Consider the following 20,889-nt stretch of genomic DNA (forward strand, 5'->3'; position numbering starts at 1 on the left):
GGAGGATGCGGTGCCGAGCTGGAGAGCAGCTGGAGACTCTGCGCTTGTTAGAGGCCGATCTTATCAGGTGTGGTTCTTCCTTCCCTCTTTGGCAAAGTTTGAGCCACAAGTCCTTTCACTTGTGAATCCTTGCCCTTTCACTTAGGGAGTTTGGATTTGAAATCTGAAACAGTGGAACTACGAAAGGACGGAGTTAGAAACCGATCTTATGTAATGAGTATCCTTAGGTTATATAGATGAGAGTGCCGAGTTCCAGGAAGGGGTTAAATACTAGTTTAAGGTCATCCAGCTGGGACAGAATCCAGGTGTTTCATTTCCTAATCTAACCCTCTTCCTACTTTTAAAAAAAACCACATTTTTTATAACAGTAAACAAAAACCACAAAACAACCAAAGAGTAAACAAAACCTTAGGAAATCAGAGAAGAATTATGAAGACTATTATTTCTTTTCATTTGGACGTAATTTATACCATGCTTGTTGTGGGGAACTGCTATTTTGAGGAACCTCTCATTTCTGTAAACTGCTTAAGCTTTTTTTAGGTTACAAGGGGTGAGGAAGAAGGTGGAGTTTGGATTTTACTAAAACATCTTCTATAATAGAAACTTTTTATTATGGGAAATTGCAGACATTTACATAAGTAAAGTGAGTAGTGCCGTCACCTAACTCTTGAACACTTACCAACTCATCATGAGTCTTATCTTACATACAGTCAGACTTATGTGTTGTTTAAACATATTTTGCTCTTGTCAGTAAAATGTCTGGTTTTTTTTTGGCTGCACGACGCGGCAGGCAGGATCTTACTTCCCCGACCAGGGATCGAACCCTCGCCCCCTGCAGTGGAAGCACGGAGTCTGAACTGCTGGACCTCTAGGGAAGTCCCAGTAAAATGTCTTTTTGCTTTAAAAAAAAATACAGTACATTTATTTATTTATTTTTAATAAATTTATTTATTTATTTATTTTTGGCTGTGTTGGGTCTGCATTGCTGTGCACAGGCTTTCTCTAGTTGTGAGGTGGATTGTTAACCACTGCGTTTATTTATCTTTCATATAATTATGCTTTTTGTGATGTGAAGCATTTCTGTCTCAGGTGCTTATCCTAAAAGATTCTTTGAGTTTACTTAGCTGAGATGATTCCAAAGCTCTTAGCAAGAGTTTTTATCTCATTGCCACTGTCTTAGGTAAGAAAAGCTAGCTGCTGTAGCAAACTCCATTAATTTTAATGACTTAAATGGATGAAAGTTTATTTTCAGTTATGGAAAAGTCCAGGGTAGGTATTTTCCGATGGGGGAATGAAGAGAAGTGATACAGGGATTCAAGCTTCTTCTGAGTTGGGATGACATTGTCTTCCATCCATGCTTTTGAGGTTGCCCTGCTCATCTCCATCAAGCCACCGGAAGGGCCAAGAATAGGAAGATATTATGGGGGAGGCCTAGAAGTGCACACAGCCCAGGCACTGCTCTCATTCCATTGGCTAGGACTCAGTCACGTGGTCACCCTGAACTGCAAAGGGAGCTGGGAAATGAGGTCTGTGACTCCTGGAAGAGAAGGAAGTCGGCTTGGTGAACACCTAGCCTCTCCCCATGGGTACCCACTTCTCACTGCTGACAGTGGCCTGTTGGTTTCCTGTTCCTGTGCACATAGCACAGTAGAGTCAGCTTCCCATTTTACTGTGGCTCCAAAAAAGTCATTAAAAAAATTTTTCCTGCTTCAGAAATTATATCTGTTCATTAAATAGAATTTGAGAAACCCAAGAGAACACAAAGATTAAAAACTGCCAGTAATCCCATCACCTAGAGATAATTACTGTTAATCCTTTATTACATTTCCTTCCAATTTAAGAATGTTTAACCTCTTAGAAGTAACAATAAAATGTCACTAATTCTTATTCTGTGCTGGCTTGAAAATTCCAGAACTCATGGGGGTGGTGGTGGGGGGGAACCACAGCAATGACAGCAATCTGGCGATTTTGACTTTCTTAGCAAAGATACACTATTGTGGAGCTGTGGTGAGGCTTTGTACTTGTGGCATTTTCGAAATGAACCTCTAGCTTACACATAATCCTTCTTCCTCTTAGTCAATAAATATTGGGATCGGTGAAGTTAGCGATGTGGTAGAGTGGCAAGACCCAGGTGATATCTTAAGTGTATGATTTACATCCTCCTCAGTTTTCAGAATTCTTAAATATAGCTTAATTTTCCAGGACAGAATACTAAGGAAGGGTGTTTGAAACTGAACTGAAATAAAAACTTGCAAACTTGAGGTATATAAAAATACCTTCCTGGTGGTGAGCTGGGTACTTAACTTCAGGTGGATGAGCTTTTCTCTGCTCACCTGCACTGCCTGTGCCGGTCCGTAGTGGAGGATGCTGCTGCTTAACTTTACATGGGAGGACACCTTCTTGGGAGAAGGTACATGTTTTGGGTCATCAGCTCCAGGTTCAGGATTATGGAACCTTCTGGTTTTTCTGTAACGTGGTGAGGTTGCATCCTAGAGGGGGACAGGCATCAGAATCCCTGTTTGTGATGCCGGCATTGTGACCTCACAGCCAGGATTGCTCACAGTGTTTGCCCAACTTCTGCCCGGATATGAGGTGAGGCCTGGCAGACAGTCTGCAATTCTGCAGCCACCATGAGGTACCGGTTTGTCCCATTTTGCTAGATTTGTGTCGACTTTTCTGCGGCTTCACTAGATAAAAAGTAAAGATATGGACATTGGGCTCTCTGTATTTTATTGAAAAATAATGTATAATGTTAAGAATATCACTGTTTTAAAGTATCCTCTGGCAGGACATTTGAAAGTAGAAAACTCAGCAGTAGAGCAGAAGTATTTTGCTGTGTGAATAGGCATGTAGATAACCAGTGGCTCAATCAGCTATGAAATTTGCTGTCAATTTTCCCATTCCCTGCAAATAAACATAATATTTTTGCTCTGTGAAAATGTATATATAGCACTAGACAAGTAACAATTTGGAATGATTAGACTTGGTTTGTCAGTGGTATAAATTAATCACCCAGAGGCCTAAATTCTGATATATCACAATTGAGAGGTTGTCACCATTTGGTTCTGAATATATTGTTTGGCTCTTTTTTTTTTTAAAACTTTTTATTTATTTATTTATTTATTTATTTATTTACTTTTGGCTGTGTTCGGTCTTTGTTTCTGTGCGAGGGCTTTCTCTAGTTGCGGCGAGCGGGGGCCACTCTTTGTCGCGGTGCGCGGGCCTCTCACTGTCGCGGCCTCTCTTGTTGTGGAGCACAGGCTCCAGACGCGCAGACTCAGTAGTTGTGGCTCACGGGCCTAGTTGCTCCGCGGCATATGGGATCTTCCCAGACCAGGGCTCGAACCCATGTCCCCTGCATTGGCAGGCAGATTCTCAACCACTCCGCCACCAGGGAAGCCCCTGCTTTGCTCTTTGTACTTGTTTTAGTGGGAGTTGGAAGAAGAGGTGTTGGTTCACACAGATATCCAGAAATCTAGTCTCTGAGGGTTAATACATAATATAAATTTCTTAAGGATTGTCCTCCTTTAAACAAATTTCAAGGACCTCTGTGTTCCTGTGTACTGGGTACAAGCACTTGATAAATTATTCCCTCCTTTTTTTGGGGGGGGGCTGCACGGCATGTGGGAATCTTAGCTCTTCGACTAGGGATTGAACCCATGCACCCTGCATTAGAAGCGTGGAGTCTTTAACCACTGGACTGCCAGGGAGGGCCCCCTCCTAGTTTTTTATTTAAGTAGATATTGGACCCTTTTCCTAAGTTTGATTCCCATGAGTTGAGAGATGAAGTGGGCAAAATCTTTTTGTTGTTGTTACTGCTTTTTCCCCCGAAAAGCATGTCAGTATTCGGGAGACTTAACATCCCAGTTTCTGAAATAGACCTCTTTTTTAAAGCATTGTCCTATGTATTCCCTATTTTTTCCCCTCTGTAACAGTCACATGTCCCTATTTTCCTAAACACACATGACCTAGAGTCTTAAAACATTTACTTTCTTTGAGACTAGGAGGCTTTTTTAGATTTGCTTAGTGTGTTCCCTTCCAGATGTGTCAGATAAGTCTCTTTCAATTGGCATTCTAGAAATGAGTCGTCCTGTACACGTAGGTCGTAGACACTCAAAATTGCCAATTTAAAGTCAGTTTTATCTATGGGGACAATATTTAACTGCTTTAGATCAGTTTTCACTATTGAAAGCATTTCTGTGCTTTCAGCATATTTTTTAAAAATAAATTTATTTTTATTTTTGGCTGCATTGGGTCTTTGTTGCTGTGTGCGGCTTTCTCTAGTTGCGGCGAGCGGGGGCTACTCTTCGTTGCGGCGCGTGGGCTTCTCATTGCGGTGGCTTCTCTTGTTGTGGAGCATGGGCTCTAGGCGTGTGGACTTCAGTAACTGTGGCACATGGGCTCAGTAGTTGTGGCTCGCGGGCTCTAGAGCACAGGCTCAGTAGTTGTGGTGCACGGGCTTAGTTGCTCCGCGGCACGTGGGATCTTCCCGGACCAGGGCTCGAACCCGTGTCCCCTGCAGTGGCAGGCAGATTCTTAACCGCTGTGCCACCAGGGAAGCCTTCAGCATATATTCTTTATGCAGGGAGAGTAGAACTGAATCTTTAACTTTTGAATTTTCATTCACTTTGAATTTTTATTCACTTTGCAAGACCTCTTCATGGAAGGGTTATCAGGATGGGGTCTGAATGGTGGTGGGTGTTAGCAGATGGGGAGTGATCCCAGAGGCATCTTGAAATGACACTGCGGCAGTTTCCTGAGGTGGCTGGAGCAGTACCTGCTCTCTGTGTCTTGCATAAAGTGTTAGGTGGCAGTAGCGTCACCTCCAAACTGGGGCTTCATTAGTAGGGTCTTTTCTCCCTACTAACTAACTAACATCCTAACTAACTAACATCCAGTTAAACTAACAACCAGATAAAGAAAAAGTAAAATTTTTCTTTATCTGGATGTTTTCAATGTTCTTACCTTTATGAGGCAGATGATAGGTGATTGCTTATTAAATTGCTTATTAAAAGGGATAACTGCAGTAAGCATGTGTTCTGTGTTTTGAGAAGGTTATAGTCTTGAACAGTATCTTCGACCTCTGAAAATTTGTTTGTTTAGAATGGGAGAGTGATTTGTATGTAATTTCCTGTCCAGTGATGAGTGATTTGTATGTAATTTCCTGTCCAGTGATGTGTAGTGAGAGAGGTTCTTTCTGAGAGGAAAGTGGGGTGCTTGGATTCTTAGTAATAGCTAGTATCTGTGGCGTTTTCTATGTCGCGGCATTGCTTTAATCTCATGAAACCTCCCCAGATGCCTGTATTTTCTAACACACTAGACAAATGTGTACCTGTCCTTGACTTCATAGAGGGTAGAAGAGGTTTTTTTTGGCCACACCCCTTGTGACCTGCAGGATCTTAGTTCCCGGACTAGGGATCAAACCCGTGTCCCCTGCAGTGGAAGCTCAGAGTCCTAACCACTGGACTGCCAGGGAAGTCCCAAAAGACAATTTGTTTGTTGGGTGGAAGAATAGTCCTACTTCCTGAAATCCCAACTTTGAGTAAAGCTGACATTCTCAAGAAATACAACACACATTTCTTTTTAAGAAATACCAAAGAGGATAGGTCTTTTAAGGTTATTTGCTTCCCTGAAATAAATATCTTGCCCTTTTATATTTGTTACTTAGATCAGATCTCGGAGTTAAATCACAAACAGAGGCTGTTAATCTAGTTCAAAATTTTTGCTTATTCCAGGCTTGGCTTTATTGTCTTCTTAAGCCTGTAGGTTACACAGAAACAAAACAAAAAAAACTATTCCTCTGGTGTTGATGTTTGGCAACAAAGCTTCCGGTTTTTAGGTGGAAATGTAACCCTTTCACTGAGAGGGAGGGAGGCAGAAGGGACTGTGTAGCTGAGCTGCCTGTGGCCTGGGGCTCTTCTCCCTGCTACATAGTTGGCTCTTGGAAGTAGGTCTCTCTCTGTCTCCCATTTGAGAATGTATGAGCAAAACAGTAGCTATCGTTGACTATTCAGAAATGAGTTGTTAAATGCTAGAGATGAACATTTTACAAACGGTTTTTGGCTTGAAAAATATTAGAACTATGGCATCAGTCAGTGGTGTAAGTAAAGGATTCTGGGGGTTCATGTGTGTGGTATATGTTGCAATATTATAGTTTGGAAGGTGGGATAATAAAGTGCTGTGACTGCCTTAAAAATAAATGAAAAAAATACACCAGAACTTAGTTTTTTCATTTAGGGAGGTGTTCATTAATTACAGTGATAAGCCATTCATGAATACTTTTCCGAACTGTTGGAATTGGCCCATATGCCTTGGATAAAGTTTTGCTGTGTTCAGTAGCTGCACGTCATGATATTTTTGAGGTTTTTGGATTCAAGTTTTGGAAACAGCTAGTAGTGTTTTAAGAGCCAAGTCCAAAGAAGAGTATTGAGATGGTCACTGTCGCCTTGGTTCACTAATAAAGTGAAACTTATAAACTGTCTCTGAAGTTATTTCTAAAAGAAGAGTTAAGGGGGCTTCCTTGGTGGTGCAGTGGTTAAGAATCCGCCTGCCAATGCAGGGGACACGGGTTCGAGCCCTGGTCCTAGAAGATCCCACGTTGCCGCGGAGCAACAAAGCCCGTGTGCCACAACTACTGAAGCCCGCGAGCCTAGAGCCCATGCTCTGCAACGAGAGAAGCCACTGCAGTGAGAAGCCTGTGCACCACAACAGAGTAGCCCCCACTCGCCGCAACTAGAGAAAGCCCGCCCGCAGGAACGAAGACCCAATGCAGCCAAAAATAAATAAAATAAATAAATTTTTAAAAATTTAAAAAATAAAAAAATAAAAGAAGAGTTAAAAATATTTTGACCAAAGCAGTATTATTCAAATAAACTTACCATTTCCTCAGGTGGTCACTTTGAAGGACACTGTTCATTTGGCAGTAGAGGGTTCTTGGAGGTTCTAGCACAGTGCTATCCATTAGAACTTTCTGTGATGGTGGAAATTATTCTATACGTTGCATTGTGGCTCTTGAGCGCTTGAAGTGTGGCTGGTGTGACTGAGGAACTGAATTTTTAACTTGATTACGTTTTAAAAGAATTTAAAGTGGCTAGTGGCTACCATATTGGAGAATGCAGACCTAGAATATTTAGCTTTCAGCCTGACTTGTAAACTGGGATGGGCAGCTTATGCTAAGATACCAAAAGTTATCGAGGCAAAGTAGGCTGTGGAATATCTGATCCCCCTCCCCTCCCGCAGTGCGAAGAGTAGTAGAGAAGTCTGCAATTTGTCATTTGTGTTCAGTGGTATCCAATCTTTACAGCCTCTCCAAGTTTATCCTCGCTAAGGTGTTATCCGAAGGGTTTTAGATGAGAACCTTTCTTTGTATTCGCAATTTAATCATCGTCTTCTGATGCTCGTGGTTCTTCCCTGAAATTTAAGACCTACCCCAGCAGCCAGCCCCCGGCTGTTACAAACAGCCATGGTTGGAGTGAATGAAGACTCGGCATGCCACTGTTGAAAAGGGGCTGCCAACCTTCGGTTTAAATCTTTGCTTGGTAATGGTGGTTAGGTTAAGATAACTGAAATGAACAAATGAAATACATATAGGGCCTAAAGGGAAACTCTAGACATCTTTTATCTTGTACCAATAGAGTCTTAAAGTTTTTTTTTTTGGCTGTACCTCGTGGCTTGTGGGATCTTATTCCCCAACCAGGGATTGAACCCCGGCAACGGCAGTGAAATCTCAGAGTCCTAAGCAGTGGACTGCCAGGGAACTCCCTCTAAGGCTCTTTATTTATTTATTTTATTGGAGTGTAATTGCTTTACAACGTTGTGTGCATAGTGAAGCAAATCAGCCACATGCACACACACATCCGCTCCCTTCCTACCTCCCATCCCACCCGACTAGACCATCACCCTCTAAGGCTCTTTAAAGTCTCCTTTTCATTTAACTTTCTAAATTGATTTCTTACAAGAATCTCCTAATGTCAGCCATACTGAGCGTCTCATTGTCTTATTCACATGCTTTATACCTTTCCTCTCCCTTCCTCGGTCTTTTCTGAAATTTTTCTCTCTGCCTTTTAAAAATTCCTGACTGCCAACAGCTGTTACTTTCCTTTGACACACAAGTTGCATTGTGTTCTTATTTTTCATATATGTGGGTCTTTTCTCTCCAACTGCATCATAAATTTTTGAGCTTATGCCTGTGTCATATATTTTTCTGTCACCTGTAGCAAGCACCAAGAATAACTTTTTAAAATATTGGGTATAATCCCAACTGGTTTGTAAACTCATTTAAACGATTGAGACTGTTTTTCTCATTTTTTGTAGTGAGCATAGTTTATAAAGTATCACGAGGGATATAATGACTAAAATACAGTTTCTCCCCCCAGGGCATGTGTAACCTGTAGAATCAATAGGCCGTGTACAGCCAGCTCAGTGTGCTAGGTGATAGGAAAGAGATACAGACTCAGCTCTATGGGAAATTGAAGGATGAACACATTTTCATTGGAGAAGGTTTTGTGGGCTGGCTGTATCCCTGAATTTGCCCTTGAGTAAAGTTTCAGCAGATGAAAATAACTAGGCTTGGAAAGGGCATTCAAGGCTGAGTGAAAAACCTGAAACAAAAGCATAGAGTGAAAGCACCAGGGCTTCTGTTAGGGGTATTTGCCAAATCGATCATGTGGGTGATTCATGTGCATGTAACTGAGAAAATGAACCTCTGATCTTATCAGTTGTTCAGCAGTGTTTCTCAAACATTAGCCTCAGAATTACCAGAAGGGATTAAAATGTGGATAGCTGGCCCCCGTCCAGAGTTCGTTTCAGTTGGTTTGGGGAGGGTCCCAAATTATTTGCATTTTTAGTAAGTTCCCAGGTGACACTGCTGCACATTTTGAAAAGTGCTGATTCAGAGCTCCGGTCCCTCTGATATCTGCCTTAGAGAAATGTCTGTCTTACATATGCAAACACCCCAGTGTCAGTGCATCACTATTCATGTTGCTTTATGTACACACATCTGGTCTTCCTGTAGGTTGTAAGTTCAGTCTCCTTACATCAATCAACCCCTAGCATAGTGCTGTATCAGTGGTAATACAGTAGTAAATCCTGTGCTTGCTAACTTGGCGTCCAGATCTAAAATTATCTGAAGAAGAAGCACATGCTTTTGGGAGGCCTTATAAACTGGGAAGCCCTTTGTGACTCAAAATGTAAAGCAAAAAATGCCTATAGCAGCAGTTCTCAAACTTTTTTCCTTAGGACCCCTTTACATTCTTAAAAATTATTGAGGTCTCCAAGGAGTTTTTATTTGTAGGTTTTATCTATTGATATTTACCATACTAGGAAGTAAAACTGAAAATATTTATTAATTTATTAGACATAATAATAAACCCATACATGTTATATTTCTTTAATGAAGGATAACTATTTTCTAAAGTAAAAAATTTAATGAGAAGATGGCATTGTTTTACATTTTTGCAAATCTCTCTAAATGTCTGGCTTTAACAGAAGACAAGCTTAATAGAAGTGAACTCCTGCATTTAATCTGTAGTGATAACTTTTTTTTTTAAAAATGCATTTATTTATTTATTTTTGGCTGCATTGGGTCTTCGTTGCTGCGTGCAGGCTTTCTCTAGTTGAGGCGAGCAGGGGCTCTTCTTCGTTGTGGTGGGTGGACTTCTCATTGCGGTGGCTTCTCTTGTTGTGGAGCACGGTCTCTAGGTGCGTGGGCTTCAGTAGTTGTGGCGCACGGGTTTAGTTGCTCCACGGCATGTGGGATCTTCCCGGACCAGGGCTTAAACCCGTTTTCCCTGCATTGGTAGGCCGATTCTTAACCACTGTGCCACCAGGGAAGTCCCTATACATTGTTTTGATTGAAGTACATGAAGAAAATTGGCCTCACAGATTTATAGGAAAGGAAGAGCATTTTCAGATAATTATGGATTTTCTTCTTTAATACTACTCCAGGGCTTCCCTGGTGGCACAGTGGTTAAGAATCCGCCTGCCAATGCAGGGGACACAGGTGGGATCTTCCTGGACCAGGAAGATCCCACATGCTGCAGAGCAACTAAGCCCGTGCGCCACAAGTACTGAGGCCCACATGCCACAACTACTGAAGCCAGCACACCTAGAGCCTGTTCTCTGCAACAAGAGAAGCCACCGCAATGAAGAGTAGCCCCCACTCGCGGCAACTAGAGAAAAGCCTGTGCCCAACAACGAAGACCCAACACACCAAAAATAAATAAATGAAATAAATTTATGTATAAAAAACATACTACTCCAAAAACTTGATAGGCTGTAGTTTCTTAAAGGTGGCATTTCAAACTATATGAATGAACTTCTATTGTTACGTAAAAATCCATTGGTCTAATTTGTGCTTTGAATGAACCCTTAACCCATATGGGATTTTGTAACATTTCTGGTTGGAAAATATTGATTTACTGAGTTATGAGATCTTCCAAACATTGGCACATTAAAAATTATGTTTGTTAACACCATCGATCTCATCAGAAAAATCTGTAGTATTGCAAAGCTCTCAAGCTCACAGCAGAGGATAGGTTTTCCAGAATTCTTTCTCTTGAAAGCTTAAATTTTATCATTGTCAACAAATAGTTGTTTTCCTTGAAGTGACAGGCTCACATAGTTCACTTTCAAGAAAATGTCTGCTGGAGATACCGAGTCTGAGTAACCACAGCTTGTCAGGGATTCTTTCAGGTGGAAATGGTGTTCCGTGAACAGAGTGGCTGGTTGAGCTTGCCCCTCGGTTGCACGTGTGCTTTTTATTGAGACGGTCATTGTGCAGGGGTGTGCAGCAGAAGTGGTTCACATGGACTTCCCATTTTGTTACTCAGAATATTAAAAAGGCACATATTCAAGGTTGAAATTTAATAAAATTATTCATTTTTATGCTTTATCAAGTGCTTTATCACATTCTTATGTGAAAGTAGTTTTTTTTCCCTGGAAGCACTGAGTACAGAAAAGAATAGTACAGTGTGCCTCTACTGCCTTGATTACGGCATCTACACTTTTTACCCACTGTTGCTTCCGTAAATGTCAACATTGCAGGAGAAGGCAAGTCACATCTTAGCAATATTATGAAAATAGTTTTGACTCCCTGAAAGGGTCGCTGGGTGCCCTAGGCATGCAGGGTTCACACTTAGAGAACCGCTGCATTAAAGTAACAAAAATCAGGGTTGGCAGGACCGCCTGTCTCTGTGTCACTCCTGTCTTAGAGATCTCACCCTCCACTTTGTAAGCTCAGAAACTCTTTTTTTTAAATCCATATACTCAGAGATTAGACTCATACTAACAAATTCAGAGATTGAAGTTTATAAAATATAGCTTTGTGTATTTATAACGAGTGAAATGCCAAAAGGCACAATTCCCTTTGGTCGCTCTTAGAAACCCAACCCATATGTGAGCAAAGGATTTTGGAGCATTGTCTCAAATGTCCTTAAATGCTGATTTTCACCCAGCTTTTCCAAGTCTGCTCCATAGACGCCCTATGTTTATTTTCCAGAGAACCTTTTCCCAGGGTGAGTAAAATACACATTTTCTTTTTAACTCTTTCTCTAGACTTCTTGGGCTGTGCTTCTTTTTAATTTGGCAATGCACAGTCACCTTTCTTCCTTCTTCTGATGTAGTTCACGTTATGTTGAATTACTCAACATGAGATGTATGTGTATACGTATGTAAGAATCTGCGGTCTAACAAGATCCCCAGGAGATCTGTGTGCACATAATGAACAATGGAGGGAATGCCCATGTACACCCCACCCAGTTTAAGACATTGGACATTACCACGATGTTGACTTTCGATGTTGTTTTTATAACTGATTATTACAAAACATAGCATCATTTTTGGGTTAAATTTTAGGTTCATCATGTTTAGGTTGCTTTCTTCACAAATCCACTTTTTTTTTTTTAAGTACAACGTAAGACAGATAATTTTATACTTAACTATTCACCTCTGTACTGCTGGGTTCATCTGCTAATTGAGCCCAATTCCAAACTCTTGAACTTGGCCTTCTATAGTTCATGTTTGCGATTATCAGTCTTCTTTCTCTGTCACCAGCCTCTTCTCTGAACAGTCTCTTTCGCTCCTTACCTTGTCTAGAACTTGGCTGGTCTCTGAAGACACTGTTTTCCCTGCAGCCCTCTCAAGGGCCTACCTCAGACTTGACCGTGTTGTCTGATGCTGTAAATTGCTGCTTCTCAGGCCTTCAAAAACCGCAGCCGCTTCGAGGCTCTACCATGCTGATATCCACTGGCCTCCGCCTCTTCCCTTCATTCCTTATAGCTTCTGCCTCCTTCTTGCTATCCACATCTCCTCCTCCAGTCCCCATATTTTAGACTCCCACAGTCCTACCCGTAATCCCTTCAGCGCTCAGGCCTCTGAGTTCCATCCCCACGGTCAGAGCCTTCAAGCTTCTCACTCTAAACACCACCTCTGATCCACTGACCCTTTGCTACTCAAAGGGGAGGGGGTGTCCTCAAAATGGCAGGATTAATATCCTCTGGGAGTGTTGGAAAGCAGAATCTGAGGCCCCGCCCCAGAGTTACCAAGTCAGAATCTGCAGTTAAACAAGATCCCCAGGAATTCCCTGGTGGTGCAGTGATTCAGAATCCGCCTGCCAACGCAGGGGACATGGGTTTGAGCCCTGGTCCGGGAAGATCCCACGTGCCGCGGAGCAGCTAAGCCCGTGCGCCACAACTACTGAGCCTGCACACCTAGAGCCTGTGCTCCGCAACAAGAGATGCCACCGCAATGAGAAGCCCGAGCACTGCAACGAAGAGTAGCCCCCGCTCGCCACAACTAGAGAAAGCCCTCGCGCAGCAGTGAAGACCCAACGCAGCCAAAAATAAATAAAATAAATACATTAAAAGAAAAAAAAAGATCCCCAGATTTGTATGCACATTTGAGTATCCATTGTCTTCATTGTGACAATCCTTCATCCTCTCTGAGACCTCTGATCCAGTTTTTCACTCTGACCCCACGCTGTCTTCACTTCCCTTTTTACTCATCTCAGATTCCCAGTGCCATTTTAATCACTCCTATAAAACACTCCTTTAAAATCACCATCACCTCCCTTGCTTTTCCCTTCTATTTTAATTTAACTGGCAGAATTTTGATTGTAGTTGAACTTAGCTGTCTATCTTCCTCGTATCTGGGCCTGAGCAGAAGCTTGTTATTAGAGAAAAAATAACGGGAGACTGGTTTCACTTTAAATTCATGACCACAAGCCTCACGTGTACTTTGGGCTGCTTGGCGTTCCTTCTACATTTCCCTAGTAAGCTCCTGTTTCTCTGCTCAAAGACAAATATTTTTGTGTGTTCAGCACTCTCTCTGAGCCTCCCAGCGGTTTCTCCTTTCCTGCTTACCCCACCGGCCAGTGAGAAAATGGAAGAGTACCTTTTACATAGTAGTTTCTCAGGAAATATTTGTTGAATGAATGGATGACCATCTTGTGGGAAGATTTCCTTCAGAGAGTGAATCTGTTCAGCAAAGTACCAGGTCCCAAAAGCGCCAGCACTAATTTGATTGACCTTGGGAAAGTCACTTACTTTCTCAGACCTTAATTCTCTTTGTCCGTGAATGGGCATAAAGATATTTGTTCACCTACCTTCACAGCTATTTTGAGACACAAATAAGGCAGGGTTATTTTGGGTTTTTTTTGCAGTACGCGGGCCTCTTACTGCTGTGGCCTCTCCCGTTGCGGAGCACAGGCTCCGGACGCACAGGCTCAGCGGCCATGGCTCACGGGCCCAGCTGCTCTGTGGCATGTGGGATCCTCCCGCACCGGGGCACGAACCCGTGTCCCCTGCATCGGCAGGCGGACTCTCAACCACTGCGCCACCAGGGAAGCCCCAGTGAATTGATTTTTTTAAAGCAAGCCTGACTTGGCATTCATTAATAATGCATGAAGAAGAAACTTAAATTGGAAGATTTAAAAACCAACATTGTTGGGTTTTAGTTTTATTTATTTTTTAAATGAAGAATTTTTATTCATCAAAAAACCATGACGAGAAGAAAAATAATCAGAGAAGGAGAGGATATTTACAACAGATGTAACTCAATAATGATTAGTACCAAGAATATATACAAATCAATGAGTAAAAGACAGCTGACATGAACACAACAGAGACAAGTTTTGAATGGGCACTTTTCAAAAGAAGACTTGCAGTGACCAGTGAACACAGGCAGAGGCTCAAATTTGTTCCTAATTAGAGAAATGCAAAATAAAACCACAATGAATGTCTCAACATCACACTGGCCAAAGTTAAAGTCTGGCCATATCAAGTGTTGGTGAACTGGAACTCATACACAGCAGGGGAAAAGGAGAGGGATATTAAATGTTAAAGATATGCCTACCTCATAATCCAGCAATTAAACTCCTAGGTAAATGCCCTACAGAAATGTGTTTATGCGCACAAAGATGCTCGTTGCAGCATTGCTTATAATAGCCAAAAACTGAAATCACTATAGAAGTATCCGTCGCAGTAAAATAAAGTGGTACTAAGGAAATGGCACATCATACAGTAATGAAAATGAATAAGTCACACCAACACGCAAATATAGTATAAGCAATGTTGAGTGAAAGATACCAGACACAACGTACAGTGTGATTCCATTTTTATACGTCAAAAGTAGGCAGAACAAACTAATCATATTGTTGCACAGATAACCGGTAAAACTATTTTCTAAAAGGGGAGTATTGCCATAAAGTCAGAATAGTAGTTACCTCTGGGAGACAAAGGCGAGGCTGGAGGGGACACACAGGGAGATTTTGGAGTGCTGGTAGTGGCTTTTCTGCATCTGGTTTGTGATTACATAGCTGTTTGCTTCACCCATTAAACTGCATATCTGTTTTATGTACATATCTGTTTTATGTACTTTTCTGTATATTTTACAAAATTTAAAAGAATGAGAGAGAACTTGTACTATGAAATATTAACAGTGATTAGAGCCATAATTATTAAAATAGTGTGGAAAACTAGAAGGCTCAGAAATAGGTCCAAGACACAAAAAACACAGAGTGTTTTTTTAAATTGCTCCTAATTCTCTTATTGAGACAGACTACATTTTTCTCCTTCATTAAATCTTGGTCACAGTTCCCTGCTTTGGGACTCAAGTAGCTCAGATGGACCGAGAGCTAGAGGCATGAAGATTAGACAACAGAAGACATAAGACTTTGGGTTTATGACCGTTCTTGGGTTCCTGATAACCACACACGCCTCTGTTTCTTAGGCCGAGGCTTTAAGTTGGCCAGTGTTTTGTGAGCTTAGCATGTTGAGCTGCAAGGTTTGAAACTGGCTGAGGCTGGCCTAGTCGCTAGTGGCAGTTTTCAGAATTTTTCTTTAGGGAGGAGTGCTTGACCTGAGCCCAAGAATTCAGTCTTTAGCCCGAGTGAAATATTTTAAGTACTTCATCCTCTCTTCTCGCCGCTATAGTAGCTTTGCTCTGTCCTTAACTACCTGACCCTTGTCACTTTATGATATGGGACCAGGGTGAAGAGTAGCCAACACACAAGACCCCATGGTAATCTCTGCACTTAGCTTGTCCCCAGCCTCCTCAAATAGTTTTGCACGAGTAAATAGCCTAGAGGAGACTCAGCGAAACCCTCCACCTGTCTAAGGCAGTAGCAGGAGCAGGTAGCTCGGCTTGCGGCTTACACACTGTGTATGGTGAGGGTATGGCAGTAAGGCATGTGGCTTCAGGTCCGACTCTGAGTTAGAACCACCTGGCCTGGCACACAGACTCCCAGCACACTGCCTCCGTCCTGGCGGTGAGGGTGATGGTGGTGACAGGAGCCCAGGAATTTTGTATTAATAGCCAGGATCGGCAACCCCTGTCTTCAGGCACACAGCAGTGCTTTCTCTGTTAATCCCAGTCTTCCCCCAAGCCACACAGCTTACCTTTGACTTTGTAAAAAACACTTCGTGCCGTCTTGGACCCTCTTGAGAACCATGGGGAGTCTTCAGAGGGAGCCTAATGAGGCTGCTGTCTCGGTTTGATTTCCATTCAGTCTGATCATCTTTGGTTTTTGTTTGTTTGTTTGAAGATATTTTGATGTGGACCATTTGTAAAATCTTTATTGAGTTTGTTACAGTATTGCTTCTGTTTTTATGTTTTGGTGTTTTGGCCTCGAGGCATGAGGGAATCTTAGCTCCCCGACCAGGGATCGAACCTGTACCCCGCTATTGGAAGGCAAAGTCTTAACCACTGGACCGCCAGGGAAGTCCCAGTCTGATTATCTTTGAATAGAAAAATGTACATGGCTATATTAGTTTCCTGGGGCCGCCATAACAAGTGACCACAAACCAGGTGGCTTAAGACAACAGATTTGTTCTCTTACAGATCTGGAGGCCAGAAGTCTGAGATCAAAGTATCACCAGGGTTGGTTCCTTCTGGAGGCTCTGAGGGAGAATCCGTCTCATGCTTCTGTCTTAGCTTCTGGTGGCTGCTGGCCATCCTTGGCTTGTAGTCACATGGCTGCAATCTCTGCCTGGGTCTTCACCTGGCTGTCTCCTCTGTGATCTCCTCTTCTAATTAGGACACTTGTCATCAGATTTAGGGCCCAGGCAGGTGATCCAGGATGAGCTAGCTCATCTCAAGATACGTAACTGAATTAACGTCTGCAAAGACTCTTCTTTCAAATAAGGTCACATGCATAGGTTCCAGATGGACATATCTTTTGGGGAGGCCACCATTCACCTCACTACAGGGACCATAGCAGCTCCTCTGTTAGCCGTGGCCAGATTGTTTACTGATGCTTGGCATTGCTTGTAAAGAGAGCCAGAGAGTGAGGTCTGTGCGTCATCATCCAAGCTCAACTACCAGAAAAAAATGCAAAATGCAGCCGTTTGAGAGAGTCAGTAAATAGCATTTTTCTCTTTGAATTTTGTTTTATTGGGTATTATGTCTAGAAATATTCTTTTGTATTCCAAAATCCCAAGGTCTTCCTCCTCTCTTAAAGAGCAAATGGCAAGGTACTGTTTTGCCTGAGCCAGAAGTTGTAGATTCACACTTGGTCTTGAGTAAATCAGAAGTTCATTGTGTTTCTGTAGATACAACAAAGATAACTTCCTTTTAGTACTTTCCAGATACGGCTTTTTCTTACAGAGTTTGAATTTGAACCTTTCTCTTGTTTAACATGTACTTGGCTTTATACTGAGTTATTGTATAATTCTGTGGATTAAACAGTATATACAGTTAATGCGGGCTTGTGGTCATAAAACTTAAGCAACATAGAAGTCAATGAAGTGAAAACTGAAAACTCCCTTCTCTTCCCCCCCATTTAGTTTGGTGCACATTTTTCTGAACCCTCTTCTATGGGTTGTGTGGTTTTTAGGCACTGTACTGATCTGGTATTATTAGATACTATAAAGAAAAGTGAATATATCGCCAGCCTTAGCTACTTGTCTTTAGGATAGTAAATTGCTTTTAAATCTGTTTCAGCAGCATCTTCATATTTTTGATATTTGGAATTTTCTAGGTTCCTAGGTTCATTGTGGAGATGGTTATCATAAGGAAAAGTTTAGGCTGTGAAAGCTACTTGCGTTAACTCATTCTACTTTGTTTCTCCTATAGATTCTGAACTCTTTTTATATTTTTCTCTTTGCAGATTTAACCCAGAGACTGACTCCACTATAGAAACACCCACAGTTCTATCAATGACTGGGGAAAGATAGTGGCAACAGGCAAAGGAAAAACTGCTCTGATATACTAAGGACAATGAGTATGCTAAAACCAAGCGGGCTTAAGGCCCCTACGAAGATCCTTAAGCCTGGAAGCACAGCCTTGAAGACACCTGCTTCTGGTAATGCTTTACGTTTCTCATTAACAGCAAGTTTTTCATCCTATGTGAAGACTTCTATTTGAAAAATTTAAAAAGACAATCTTAGGGCTTCCCTGGTGGCGCAGTGGTTGAGAGTCCGCCTGCCGATGCAGGGGACACGGGTTTGTGCCCCAGTCCGGGAAGATCCCACATGAGCCATGGCCTCTGAGCCTGCGCGTTCGGAGCCTGTGCTCCGCAACGGGAGAGGCCACAACAGTGAGAGGCCCGCATACCGCAAAAAAACCACGAACAAACAAACAAACAAAACAAAACAAAACAAAAAGACAATCTTATAAAACTTCATATTGTTGAAAATACTTGAAAAAGTTTCAATTAAAAGACATAGAATTTTATATTTAGTAGTCTTAATCAGTGAAGAGTCTATTTCATTGATTCAGTGTAAGGTTCTGAAATAGTTAATTTCAGTGTTTGACCCTTACAGTGTTAAAGTGTTTCTTCAGTTTTTCTGCCCATGTGTCTTCCTGAACGCATCAGGACCTTTCTCTTGGGGTTTAGGGATATATAGAGAAAACAAAGACTAATCTGGCTTAAAAGATATGATGACAGTCATTGACCTGAAATTGGCCATCATCATCAAGGGGGCAGGTAGTACAGTAGCTCAAGTCTGGCTCATGAGGGAGAACCTTCCCCATTTTATAGATGAACTTGTGTCTTTTGTTATCGTTAACAACCTGTTCCTCATCTGTTCTCCGTCTCCTCCTTCAGCATTTCCATTTCCATCCCATAACGATCACCTAAGGTCTTTAGTAAGAGAGGCAGGAGAGAAGCATCTGATGCTTGCTTTTACCATCTTTTTCTGTGATTTGTATACTATTAGATCTTATGTTTTCAGCCTTTCCAGACCGGTGCCCACCATAATCTATTAAGTACAACATTGTTTCTTCAAGTTCTTCCATAAAGACGTTCATAGGTCTTCCTTGAGGGAAGGGATCTTTGGGTTTGCTTTTTTTTCCTTTTTTTTTCACTGCTGTATTCCATCCACACACCTAGAAAATTGCCTGGCATGAAACAGGAGCTCAGTAAATATGTGTTGACTCATTGGAGATCCTGAGTTATTTACATTTTATGTATCAGGATAAAACCTTTTCAGAGAGGCCATAGAACATTGTAATAGGGAAGAACCTTTTGTATTCTATTACAAGTTACTCACTAAAGGGATGTTGCCTATAAGTTTAAATTATACATAATGGCCCATCTCTTGGAACCCTGCTTCCCAGGTAATGAGCATTAAGCTAAAATACCTTTGTGTTCAGCTCACAGGAAACATCCTGACCAGGCCCACCTGTGAATGACTGCAGGGAGGAAGAAATTAACCCATGCCTTCCGGAGGCTGATGGGAACCAGGAAGTGTTTGACTTTACTCCCTCCCCTTTTAGTATAAAAGGAGCCTGAATTCAAACTCAGGCAAGATGGTTCTTTGGGGCCCGAGCCCGCCATCTTGTCTGTCTGCTGGCTTTCCGAATAAAGTCGTTATTCTTTTGCCCCAACAATTCGTCTCTTGGTTACCTGCCTGTTGTGTGGTGAGTAGTACGAGCTTAGACTCGGTAACAACATCTTAGAGGAAAGCTTTACTGATAAAGCAAAGGATTGTGAAGAAATGGGTTTATTTAAGGACTATTTAGCTCTGGGGAAGTCAGTCAAAATTGGCATCCCCTTCTCCTCAAAATCCTTCCTCTTTTAAGACCCCTCCAAATGCCAACCCTTCTATAAGGCCTTCCACTGTTATATCTACCCCTGTTAGAATTGTCTTTTTCACTTTTAGTATTTTTCGGGCATACCTTTTAGCACTTGAAGTCCTTGAGTCCAGGGATCATGAGTAATTCAACTTGGTTTCTCCAGTATTACTTGGCACACATTAGGTTTTTTTAAATTAAGATTAAAGCAGCTTATTAATACTAAAACTTACATGCTTAAAAGGAAGTGATTGCCAAGGAATTCAAGACACTTTTATGAACATTGTTTTTCAGAAATTCATGCTTGCAGCACTCTGGGAAGAGTAACTGTTGACGTGCAAAACCAGAACTGATGCTAAAAAAAAACTGGCCCCTGTCTTTGGCAGATTATTATCTGTTCTATCTGAGAGCATCCACTGTCTTCTAAACAAACAAACAAACAAGCAAAAAAAACCCTCCACAAATGGAAACTCCACAGTCCCCCTTTCTATGTAGGGTAAAGAGATGTTCAGCACGCACTCTCGCTCCGCTGGGCCACTCTGCTCCCCAGTCTGTGTGATTCACTCCTGTCATTCAGGCCTCAGACTAGATATCACCTCCTCCAGGAGGCCTTTCCTGACTGCTCTGCCCAGAGGCACTGTCTCCTTCACAGCACTTAGACCACCTGAAGTTACGTGATGCGTGCCTTGACTGTCTGCTTCTCCACCACTAGACTCTGAGCTCTATGAAGGCATGGACTGTGCTGTCTTGCTTTGTCCCTGGTGAAGAACGATGCCTGGGACTAGTTCCGGAGTGGTAGGAACTCAAGAAAGATGCATAACTTGGATAAATACATTATTTCATTTAATCCTCATTCAAAGTAAAAAACCCCTCAAGATAGATATTACTTCTTTCCCCTTTTACAGATGAAAAAACTAAACTAAGAGAGGTCATGGAACATCCTGGGATCACGATATGCCCAGTAAATGGCAGACATTAAGAATTCAGGCTCTCTCTGCCAGTTCACGCTAAATATTTAATAAACGCTTGCTGGGTGAATGCGTGAGTGTATTTCCAGTGTAAATATCACATTCCTGGCAGAATTTAACTCTGTCTTTACCGTAGGGTAGAGTTTGCCAAGTTGTCTTGCCTTTACAGGAAGTGAGGCCAGATGCTCTCTTTTCTTCCCTGCTGTGATTTCCATTTCTGCTAGCAAAGGAGTAGTCTTGGAATAATGATGGTAGGGACTGCGGCACTGAAGCCCCTCCTGCATCAAGTTAATTGCGAATGTGTGTGGTTAAATGGGCCTAGTCCTGTCAGCTTTAACTGACCACTCACATGGGGGAATAGAGCCCGTCTCAGTGGGTCTGAATGGGCATTTGCTCATCATGTGTAGGATAC

At 42.0% G+C, this 20,889-nt stretch overlaps 1 protein-coding gene across 3 annotated transcripts in view; it reads left to right on the top strand.

The window, feature by feature from the left end:
* Positions 1-17,565: 17,565 nt before the first annotated feature.
* CLIP1 (CAP-Gly domain containing linker protein 1) overlaps positions 17,566-20,889 on the top strand; it is an 87,114-nt gene continuing 83,790 nt past the window's right edge. Inside the window, exon 1 of one of the 3 annotated variants that reach the window (XM_024758486.1) lies at positions 17,566-17,797. In XM_024758486.1, the coding sequence (XP_024614254.1) occupies positions 17,713-17,797 (85 nt within the window). In that variant the 5' untranslated portion in view covers positions 17,566-17,712. The remainder of the gene's footprint in view (positions 17,798-20,889) is intronic. The other 2 variants (XM_024758487.1, XM_024758488.1) reach the window with 2 other exon arrangements.

Source organism: Neophocaena asiaeorientalis, unplaced genomic scaffold (genome assembly GCF_003031525.2).
Source record: "Neophocaena asiaeorientalis asiaeorientalis breed wild unplaced genomic scaffold, Neophocaena_asiaeorientalis_V1.1 scaffold77, whole genome shotgun sequence".
In the NCBI taxonomy this organism is placed as follows: Eukaryota; Metazoa; Chordata; class Mammalia; order Artiodactyla; family Phocoenidae; genus Neophocaena; species Neophocaena asiaeorientalis.